Here is a 12,075-nt window from a genome sequence, read left to right as displayed (position 1 = left end):
GTAGAGAAGAAGTCAAGACAAGAGTAGTCACATAGTCCAGCAAAATAAATAGTATTAAACTTGTACACAGAAAAGTTCCAAAGCCTAACAAGCAAGCTACTGTCCATAACTCAACAGAGAGATTAAGTGCCAGGTAGAGAAACAAACAAAGGGAAACCAATGTCGAATAAGAGTCCCTTACCAGACGAAGAAGTCGAATAAGTTTCTAGGTCAAAAGCCGAGCCAAATACCAGAGGCAGCATAACATTTTACAGAGAAAACCGCACAGAAGAACCATACTATGAAACCCTCAACCTCAATAGCTTGACGAGAAAAATGACCAGGAGATTGGGTTTGGGGACCTCTTACCAAAGCGAGAGTGAAGTTTTCGAAGATTGGACACTTTCCCAATAACCAGTAGCGCGGGTACAAATCATAAGTTCCGGAACCCAAATCAATATTAAATCATTGTAATCAACCGTGGAATGAACAAATAACACATTTAATCAAACTTCTCATCATTTAAATCCATTCATAATCCTTTTATTAATGTTGGTAAGTGTGACAAGGAGACTGGACCCATCAAATGGTATCAAAGTAGGAAATCTAAAGTGCCAGGATATGGAAGTTGGATGATGAGGACGTGGGAGAGGTGTGCGCAAAGCAACAGATGAATTACTAAGGGAAGAAATAAAGATCCTTACTGCTCATTTGGAGGCAGTGGAAGTAGGAAGTAGGAAGGAGAAGGGATCCAGAAATAGGAGATGACAGTGAGGAAGAAGCCATAGTTACAACAGATGGATTGGATGAGGAAGGGCTGGAGATGAGGTTATTGAGGTTGTTTCTATTGGCTAGCAGTAAGCCCAAATCAGAGATTCCTAATTACGATGGTAGCCTGTCCACAAAAGTTCTGTTGGATTGGGTAAGTGAGTTGGACAAGTATTTTGAAAGTGAAGAGGTCAACGAGGACTGGAGAGTCAAGTTCACTACAACAAAGTTTAAGGGACACGCAGCCTTATGGTGGGATAGTGTCTAAGCTGAGAGAAGAAGGATGAAAAATTTACCGATAACAAAATGGTCGAAGATGGTGGCCAAACTGAAAGGTAGATTTTTGCCTAAGGATTACCAGGTTGCACTGTATCGACAAATGCAGAATTTAAGACAAAAAGGGATGATAGTAAGGAACAAGGATAATTTTAGGGGCGAATGTTCGCCCTTTGGCGAAATTAAGGGGTTTTAAATTTTTAGTGGGCGAATATTTTGTATCATAGTACATTTTTACAAATCACCTCAAATAGCCCACCTTATTTTAAGGGAGAGGGTAAAAAAGGTAAATTTAGCCCTTGAAATTAGGACTTACAACCTTCCATTCGCCCATTTTCAAGAATAGGTTTTATTTAAGTGAATCCTATGGGCCAAATACCATATTTATAAAAGAGGTATGGTAAATTAATAAAAATATAAATAAATGAGAGGTATGGTAAATAAATAAAACATTTTTATATTTACTCCATAAGTCACCTTATATACATGTAAGGGTGTAAACAAATAAAATATAAGTAAGTGGAGGTATGGTAAATAAATAAAACGTCTTTTTATACTTACTCAAAAACGTATGGTAAATAAATAAAAATATAAATAAACTAGACGTATCATAAATAAATAAAACCTCCTTTTATATTTAGTCCATAACCCTCGTTCTATTTATGAAGGCTCAAGAAAGAGATTTTATTTAAGTGAATCCTATGTGCCAAATACCATATTTTTAAAAGAGGTATGGTAAATTAATAAAAATATAAATAAAGGAGAGGTATGGTAAACAAATAAAACATTTTTTTATATTTACTCCATAAGTCACCTTATATTTACGAATACTCAAAAAATGGGTTATATTTAGGTGAAACCTATGGCCAAAATACTATGGGACAAATACCATGGACTAGATTGTTATTAATATCATGCAAAAAACCATTATTAACCCTAATATTAGAATTAATAAAAATAAAATTGGCACATGGTATTGACCCATGGTATTCACCAAAATGGCACATGGTATTGACCCATGGTATTCACCTGGAATGTAGCCTATTTAAATGGGGGAATTAAACTAGCATGTAGCCTATGCTAAGATTCACTAGGACTTTACAAAGTTTTATTATTTAGTGAAAGACTCGCCAAGATCTTACAAGATTTTATAATTGAGTAAAATATTCGCCATGCCTGGTGAGAGATTCGCCAAAAAATTATATATACATATTATATTATTGATAAAATCACCTTCCATTTTTCTTATATACCATGGAAATTCGCCCATTTATTATCTTTATAAATTTAGGGGGGTTGTTAAAATTTTCCCTGGTAAGGGAGTATACAAAAGAATTCTACCGGGTGAACTTGAGATCTAGTTATACCGATGACACCCCGGAGAAGACAGCAAGATATGTAAATGGTTTGAGACTGGAAATATTGGATGAAATCAGCATTCTTTCCCCGAGAAATATAGAAGAATCCTATCAGAGTGTTGTGAAGGCTAAGGAAAAGATTACTAGAAAACAAAATGCTAGGAGAGGATGGGGAACTGGTAGAGGATGTAGACAGTCGTATGGTAGAGGACGAACTACCAGTAATAGCAAAGAGGGCAGCAGCTCGAAGGCTTTAGGAACAACAGAAAAAGGAGACAGCACTAGAGGTGGCAGGCCATATCAGCAAGGAAGGGGGAATGGCCGAGGTAGAGGAGCCAATTATCAATGCTACAGGTGCCATAAGTGGGGGCATAGATCATTTGAATGCCCTGAAGCAGAACAAGATGGCTAGAGAGGAATGTTTCTTGCACAACCTGAGGAAGCTGAGGCACCACCCCAAGAAGTAGAAAATGAACCAGAAATAGGGGAGGCCTTAGTTCTGAACAAAGTGTTGCTGAAACCAACTAAAGAAATAGCTGAATAGACCCAACAGAAAACACTATTCCAGACAGTTTGCAAATCACATGGAAAGTGCTGCAAGTTGATCATCGACAACGGGAGTACAGATAATTTGGTTGCCACCGAGATGGTAGAGAAGTTGGGTTTGAAGCGGCTTAAGCACCCCACCCCTTACAAGGTGTCATGGCTGCAGAAAGGCCACCAGCTGTTGGTTGATGAATAGTGTGAAGTTGAAGTTCACACTCGCAAGTACAAAGACAAAGTAATCGGTGATATTATGCCAATGGACGTGTGTCACATACTGCTAGGAAGACCATGGCAGTATGATTGGAAGGTAGTACACAATGGGAAAATGAACTGCTACAAGTTTGTTAAAGATGGAATCAAGCATACACTTGTACCCATCAAGGAAGAGGAGACAACAGAAGCAAGCGGGACGAAAGCATTGCTAATAGGTGGGAAACAGTTTGTGAAACAGATCGAGGAAAGTGAAGTGAACTATGTTGTTGTGAGGAGGGCAAAGACGGTGTTGTTGCACATAGAAATATCTGATTTGCCTGCAGAAATTCAAGAGATGTTGCAGGAATTCAATGACATTGTAGTTGATGATTTTCCAGACAAGTTGCCTCCCAAAAGAAGCATCAGTCATCATATCAACTTTATACCCAGAGCAAGCCTACCAAATAAGGTAGCATATCGGATGAGCCCCAAAGATAATGAGGAGATCAGGAAACAGGTGTAGGAGTTGCTAGATAAAGGGCTGATAAGGGAACGCTTAAGCCCTTGTGCAGTACCAACAGTTCTCGCTCCCAATAAAGGAGGAGAATGGTAGATGTGCACGGATTCACGGGCCATCAACAAAATCACCATTAGGTACATGTTTCCCCTACCACGGATGGACAATATGATGGACTTCCTAAGTGGGGCAACATACTTCATGAAGACTGATCTAAAGAGTGGCTATCATCAGATCCGGATCATGGAAGGAGATGAGTGGAAGACAGCCTTCAAGACTAATGAAGGGTTGTACGAGTGGCTAGTCATGCCATTCGGTTTGAGTAATGCCCCTAGTAATTTTATGAGATTGATGAACGAAATGCTGATAGAGTTTATCAACAAGTTTGTGATAGTGTACCTTGATGACATATTAATTTTCAGCAGGACTAAGGAGGAGCACCTTCAACATGTTCGAAGAGTGTTGGAGAAATTGCAGCAGAATAAACTACTAATAAATTTGAAAAAATGTACTTTCCTACAAAGAGAACTGGTTTATCTGGGCTTTGTAATTGCAAAAAACGAGTTGAAGATGGACCCAGAAAAGATTGCAGCAATCATTAATTGGCCATCTCCGAAAAGCTTGTTTGAGGTACGTAGTTTTCATGGGCTGGCGAGTTTTTATCGCAAATTTATAAGAAATTTTAGTGAAATCTACGCACCTATGTTGGACACTATTAAAAAGGCAAGTCAACCTTTTTGTTGGACCAAGGCAGCAGAGGAAAGCTTTCAGCTCCTAAAGAGGAAAATTACAGAAAGGCCAATTTTAAGGTTACTAGATTTTAATAAGCTTTTCCAGGTTCGCTGCGATGCAAGTGGTATAGCTATTGGCGCTGTACTCAGCCAAGAAGACAAACCTATTGCATTTTTCAGCGAGAAGTTGAACGAAAGTAGGCAAAAGTATTCATCCTATGACAAGGAATTTTATGTTGTCGTCCAAGCTCTAAAGCATTGGAGACACTACCTATTGGGGAGTGAATTTGTGTTATTTCTGATAATTCAACGTTGCAGTATGTGATGCAACAACATAAATTGAACCACAAGCATGCCAAATGGGTTGAGTATTTGTAGATTTTCACCTTTGTGTTGAAATACATCAGTGGGCAAGCCAACAAGGTCGCAGATGCATTGAGCAGAAGAGCCTTGCTCTTACAGGAAAGTACGATACAAGTGTTGGATTTCAAGCATTTGAAAGACTTGTATCAGACTGACATGTATTTCAAAGAGGCATATGAATCTTGTCAAAATCCCTTGTTGAAGAACAATAGTCCATGGTTGGACTACAACTTGCAGGAGGAACTACTGTTTCGAGGGGGACAGTTATGTATTCCTGATTGTTCGATGAGAGAAAATATTATACGAGAGAAGCATAGAGGAGGTCTAGCCAGACATTTCGGCATAGACAAAACTTTGCATCAGCTCGGACACTTCTATTATTGGCCAAGAATGCGAAGGGATGTGTAGCGGTATGTGAGTAGGTGTAAAGTCTGTCGACTGGCGAAGGGACATAGTCAAAGCACCAGACTTTACACACCATTGCCTGTTCCAAGTAGACCATGGGACTGAGTCGGCATTGAATTCATCTTAGGACTACCTAGAACACAGTGAGGTTATGACTCGGTGATGGTGGTGGTAGAAATTTTTTTGAAAATGGTGCATTTCATCCCTTGTCAAAACACTAGAGATGCCACTCACGTATCTCACCATTTTTTCACGGAGATTGTTAGCTTACATGGCCTACCCAGATCTATTATTTCTAGCAGGGACGTAAAATTCACAGGACACTTTTAGCGCACCCTATGGAAGAAGTTGGACACACAATTAAACTTCAGCTCTACATATCATATGTAGACTGACAGGAAAACAGAAGTGGTGAATAGGAGTTTGGGGAACTTGTTACGGAGCTTGACTGGGGAAAATTCACCGTTATGGGATTCTGCGCTCGCTTAGGTAGAATTCGCTTATAATGATTCATCGAACTGCAGCACTAGACACAGTCCATTTTAGATCCTATACGACATGCATCCTTATGGAGTACATGAGTTGCAGGATCTGGGAAAGTTGGAGAAGAGAAGTTCTGATGGGGAAGATTTTGCCGAAGCAATGAATGAACTACACGAACAGGTGAAATCAAAGTTGCAGGACAACATTCAGAAATACAAACAACAGGCAAATCTAAAGTGATGGGAAGCACAATTCCGTGTAGGTGATGAAGTCCTTGCACACTTACACAAAGAATAGTCTCCTAAGGGCACATATAACAAGCTGAAATTTAAGAATATTGGTCCCTATAAGATTTTGCTTAAATTCTCAGCCAACACATATGAAATACAACTGCCACCAGATATAAGCATATCGCCTATTTTCAATGTGGCAGACTTGTTCCCATATACTTCCAACCTGGAAGATGACAGTGTGGTACGGCCAGAACGAGACACCCAAGTTGGAGGCAGTTCTTGGATGAGGCACATGCCTTCGGCTCAACCCCATGAGATCGAGAAGATTCTCGACACACAGGTGGCCAAGAGGACTCGCAGGAAGGAGTATCTGCGATACCTTGTCAAGTGGAAGAACCGTCCAATCGAGGACAGTTCGTGGCTCGACGCGGCGCAGATACAGAAGGCGGGTTATTCTGTGGAGGAGCTCATGGAATGAAGCCATGACTTTTTCTTACCCCGGGAGCCTGATGCAGGAGCATCTAGCTGACGAGTCATCATGACAGAAGGCTGTTTGGTCTCCGAGAGGACTGAGAAGGCAATTGCTAAGTGAACATTGTAGCTGTTCCTTTTGTGTTATTTTAATTTAGTAAAGAACAGTATTTAGGAAGGTAGAGGATTAATTAGTCAAACTGTTGCAAGTAATTATTTTTATTTTCATGTCAACTTTTACAGGTTGTAACGTAGGACAATAAACAGTTTTTGAACTAAAAAATGTAACCAATAGAATGTAACCAACAATGGTTAGGAGAAAATAGTTTCCAAAAAATTATTGAAAAGGAACATAATGCAATTGTAAGAGGTTCAACCTTTTGCGAGGAAGAAAGATAATAAAATATCTCTGAGAACACAATCTATTTTCTAATATCCTGTAACTGTCTATCTATCATCCTGTTAAATTTCCTGATACAGGGAAAGCACATTCTCTGTTTTTTCTTTATTCCATAAGAATGTACACATATATGGTTCTATTTGTATTGATTAAAGTAGGTCAATAAATCAAAGTAAGATTGCAAATATAACTACAGAGTACATTACAGAAACGAGGGCATACAGTTCTGGAATTTGTCAATCAAAAGAGTGCAGAGGAATCCTAGACGTTTTATTCATTTCGAGCATCAAAGATAGAGATAGGACACATGCATTTCGAACAGTAAAGGCAGACAAATCACATAGGTATTTCTGAAGAATAAACCCTCTCTGTTTTATTTACAAAATAATCACAGAACCTATGTTCAAATATACATATAGTCCATGCAATAATGTTGTACAAGTTTCAATAAGTTTATCATAGCAGACGGGTTTAGAAACCCTAGCCGTAATCCAAACCTACAGCAACTACCCATAAAAGAAATAGTGCAAGTCTTGCGGACCTCAGCTACATACTGTCGATCGATCACTAGTCATCACAACAAGCTACTATAACCCTAGCTTACGACGAACATAAAACAAGTGACAAGAATAATAAGGAGCAACCCTACTCGGGTCTAGCCAGCATGCCGAGAAATCGAGAACGAAACCCTCCAGAACGAAACCACCTACAATGACAGTCACCAATAGCAAGTGTAAGCATTCTATGGCAAAGAAAGAAGAGACTAAAAGAAAATATCGAGACAAGGGTTCAAACTTACCTTACAGAGACGGGGCACCTATATTGAAATCACCGAGGGTCACTCTGCTCACGAAGGAGTGAGTGAGTTAGACCAAAGCATGAAGAGGAGAAAGGAATGATAGTAGGGAATGACGTCTTACCTTGTTATTGCAGAAGAAACTGAAGCCAAAGACCCTAAGACCGCAACCTGTCCACAAAACAAAGAAATGTAACCAGAGAACTCAACGAACAGTTGCACAGAAGAAGTCAAGACAAGAGCAGTCGCATAGTCCAGCAAAATAACTAGTATTAACCTTGTACACAGAAAAGTTCCAAATCCTAACAAGCAAGCTACTATCCACAACTCAGCAGAGAGAATAAGCGTTATGCAGAGAAACAAACAAAGGGAAACCAATGTCGAATAAGAGTCCCTTACCAGACAGAGAAGCCGAATAAGTTTCGAGGTCAAAAGCTGAGCCAGAATACCAGAGGCAGCATAACATTTTACAGAGAAAACCACACAGGAGAACCATACTGTGAAACCATCAACCTCAACAACTCGATGAGAAAAATGACTGAGAGATAGGGTTTGACGACCTCTTACCAAAGTGGAAGTGAAATTTTCGAGGATTGGACACTTGCCCAATAACCAGTAGTGCAGGTACAAATCATAAGTGCCGGAACCCAAATCAATATTAAATCATTGTAATCAACCATCGAATGAACAAATAACACATTTAATCAAATTGCTCATCATTTAAATCCATTCATAATCCTTTTATTAACGTTGGTAAGTGTGACAAGGGGGCTGGACCCATCGAGATCTTGCATCATTCACAATGTAACAAGATTCATGAAACTCCATAAGGCAATACACATAAGCAATGTATACTTACTTGTGTGTTTAATGATGACTGAAAAATGAAGGTAGGACTTCAACTCTCCACTCAGTTATAAGCTAGCCACATTGCAATATTTCTTGCAGGTGATTACCATGTGCTAGATCAAAAGTCTAAGGGGATGCATATTAAGGGAAATTCAAATTCGGGGCTTAATCACATAACCAGGAGAAGTATTCTACCATTTAGTTAGTTTATCAATTTCTCTACAATAGTAAGCACCAAAGTTACTCATCGGCCGAATGCAATGACAAACAAGTTGTCTCTAATCATATCAGCAAAGATCGAAGGGACAAAAGTGGAATTAATGTCCAGGAAATCTTGCTAGGAAAAGTTGTTGCATTCTTCATAATCAGCTACGTGCACAAAATGAACAGCCCAACAAATCATTGTCTTTATATAAGATAACGTGAATGGTAAGTGAAATAACAGTCGCAATATAGGCACCAGACAATAGTAGCATGCAAGTTGGCGGAATTAGGGCACACTATTAGAGTCAATTTGCACTTGTTAGATAATGTTGTCTTAAATTGATATGTTTTTGTCTTAATTGTTAATTGTCTTAAATGAGTTTCATCTTAAGTGGTCATTGTCTTAATATAAAGTTTTGTTTTAAAATATTTTTTTCTTAAACTGTTTTTATCTTAAATATAAAGTTTTGTCTTAAAATATTTTTATCTCAAATTGTTTTTGTCTTAAATGTCATATTTAAAATAATTCAATTGATATTAAATTTTAATATAAAATAACTAAAATAAAAAGTGACTTTTAAAACAAAAGATTTCTTTTATCTTAAAAAAATGTCAAGTGATTTAGTGTAGTAGTGATGGTTAATATTGTATTGATGTTGGATCAACTACAACCTTCATTCCCTTACTATAAATACAACTTTTAATTTTAAATGAAATACGTTTAGTTTTTAAAGTAATTCTTTTTAAATATAATTGGTTTATAAAATTTACTTTTGATTACAACATTTAAATCTTATAAAAATTTACTAATAACATATTTGTATAAAAATCAAAATATGTTAAGAATTATTATATATTTCTGTATATAATCTATTACAATAATATAAAAAATAATAACATAATCTTCAGTTACTTTGTTATTAAAAATTAATTAAATTGAGTCATTTAGATAATTATTTATTTATTTTATATTTAAATTAGGAAAAAAAAATCAAATTCACTGTTCAGAGGAAAAAGGATAACTTTACAGATATAGTATATTATAAATTTTAAAAATACCAATAAATTTAATGATAAGAAAGAACGATGGAAAAAAAAAAAAAAACAAACCAGAACAATAGAATGCGTTCTCGTATTCCGCACTTTCAACCTCGTAATATCATCAAAAAACAACCTTTAATGTCCAAAACATATATTTTAAATGTGATATTACTCAATAGTAAAGAGGATGGCTCGTATGATCATGAAAACGCGACCTTTATATATTACTGTTGATGCATGATGGAAATATATTAATATTATAATACAACCTCCTTCGCAATTTTGAAAACGTGAGAAACGTCTCATACCAGGCTTGGTAAAGAAGTAATCATATTCTTGAGCATATGATGTTCGAATCGCAGGAAGCAATCTCACAAATGTTTATGTGGTTAATGCTTTTTTGCAAGAAAATTGGGTGAGCCGCCATGCCTTGCGTGGGTGCAAGACATCTTCCACGTCGAATTATAATTAAAAGGAGGGAGGGCAGTAAACTTGTTATCGCCGACACAGAGACGCCAGTCCCAAGCAATCTAAATCACGCGGCTCTTTCGGTTTTCGAATTGTATATATAAATATAGAGACACAGACTGTTACCATCATCTTCTATTTTTCTTTGGTGTTGTGGCAGAGTAGAGCATCATTTGGGTAGTGATAAAAAGAAGGCGCAAACCCTAACCCTCTATTTGCAGCCTATTTTTCTTCCCTTCGCCAGTTTGTTAAGAGAGGAGATTAACGTAAGCAATGGAGTCTGAGTTTGAGCCTGCACTACGCACCGAAGAAACTCCCGAGGCTCGCATCGTCATCGTTGATGTCCCAGGTACGTGATTTCCATCAATATCTATAGTTATACCTTATAATGAAATCTACAATGCCTTGGTTATTTCGGTTGGTAGGGTATTTTCCGAGATAATAGAATCACTTATTTATGTGTGCAGGTTTTAGAAAAGAAAATCTGAAAGTGCAGTTGGATAACCGGGGAAATCTCATCATCAGCGGAGAACGTGCCGTCAAGGAAATTGAGGAAATGGCGAAAGTGGGAGGAAGATCGGAGAAAATGCAAAGATTCAGAAAGGTTATTGACATCCCCCAGAATTTGAATAACGATGTCAACGTCACAGCCAAGTTTAGGGATCAAACGTTGCGTATCTTCTTGCCTTTGCGAGGTCACATCTCCGACCAACGGAATCAGAACGCGATTCCTGCCAGTGGAACGCCAGTTCAACCAACGCAGTTAAAGGACGACAAGTCGTGCCCTGCAGGACAAGCAGATTCGATTCAGGAGCAATCTAGCGTTGCACAGAATGTTCAAAGAGCAACAGATCCACAGGCGATTCATCATGATGGTGATAAAGCAAAAGGTAATGCGGCCGTGGAAGAATTGAAAGAATTGGTGGAAGGGAGAAAAACAGAAGCGCCTAAGCTTGGCGAAGGCTCTGCTCGTGGGGAACCACCAGCATCAAAAGACGCGCAAGCCGTGTCTGCAAAGCCCGGCGCTGTAGACGAATCGCAATTTATACACTCGAATCCGAAGCATGAAGAGGAAAAGGAAGTGGATGAAGCCGAAGAAGAAACCTCTGAAATCGAAGACAAAGGCGAAGGCGAAGGTGATGAACTCACTAGTTTACCTGCATCCCCAAATGACGAACTTCCGGAGAAACAATTTCGAATTCCTTCTTCCGCAAGACGCTCACGGCGGTTTTTCGTTAGATGTTGTATTGTTTTATAATCATACGCTCTTCGCACGGCCATCTTATACCTCTTCATGTTGTATTGTTTTATAATCGACTTCTTGTATTGTTTCATCTGTTGGGTTGTACCTCTTTTACATATTAAGGTTCTCACCATAAATTAAAAACCTTGATTTACATTTATACATTGAGTGGCCAAAGAAGCCGAAAGTTTAGTTCAGCGTTATGCGCATGGTATTACAAGCCTGTATCTACACCCCATTTGTATCTCTGCTCTTTACACATAGGAGCTACAGCAATCCTGTGTATCTGCTCATTAAATATTTACTTTAAACGTCTGTTTTAATAATTTATATATTAAAAAATAAAATAAAAAATTAAAACATAAGAGTTGTATTAAGTGAGAGTTACCCTTAAATAGAATTATTCTTTATTGCAATGAAACTTAATGTGTGAATTTCCCCTCGTTACAACCTGAAAACGAATTTGGGGGCGAAAGAGAGTTGCGAAATTTTAAAAAAGAATTATTCTTTATTGCAATGAAGCTTAATGTGTGAATTTCCCCTCCTTACAGCCTGAAAACGAATTTTGTGGCCGGAGAGAGTTGCGAAATTTTAAAATAGAATTATTCTTTATTGCAATGAAGTTTAATGTGTGAATTTCCCGTCGTTACAACCTGAAAACGAATTTGGGGCGAAAGAGAGTTACGAAATTTTAAAAGAGAATTAGTCTTTATTGCAAATGATGTTTATTGTGTGACTTTACCCCCATCCCA

At 37.9% G+C, this 12,075-nt stretch overlaps 1 protein-coding gene across 1 annotated transcript; it reads left to right on the top strand.

The window, feature by feature from the left end:
* Nucleotides 1-10,137: 10,137 nt before the first annotated feature.
* On the top strand, nucleotides 10,138-11,485 carry LOC149228998 (uncharacterized). The gene is made up of 2 exons (XM_089375767.1): nucleotides 10,138-10,429; nucleotides 10,548-11,485. The coding sequence occupies exons 1-2, from the start codon at nucleotides 10,354-10,356 to the stop codon at nucleotides 11,336-11,338; spliced, it is 867 nt and encodes a 288-aa protein (XP_089231893.1). The 5' UTR covers nucleotides 10,138-10,353; the 3' UTR covers nucleotides 11,339-11,485.
* Nucleotides 11,486-12,075: the final 590 nt, after the last annotated feature.

The sequence above is a fragment of the Pinus tabuliformis genome, chromosome J (genome assembly GCF_031772625.1).
Source record: "Pinus tabuliformis cultivar Carrire ecotype Pingquan chromosome J, CPIR1, whole genome shotgun sequence".
NCBI lineage: Eukaryota > Viridiplantae > Streptophyta > Pinopsida > Pinales > Pinaceae > Pinus > Pinus tabuliformis.
This window is presented reverse-complemented; position numbering and strand designations above follow the sequence as displayed.

Coding starts and splice junctions, on each gene's coding strand:
- LOC149228998 (XM_089375767.1), top strand. CDS start 10,354: ATGGAGTCTGAGTTTGAGCCTGCACTACGCACCGAAGAAACTCCCGAG. Junction 10,430..10,547: donor CGTCATCGTTGATGTCCCAG/GTACGTGATTTC, acceptor TTATGTGTGCAG/GTTTTAGAAAAGAAAATCTG.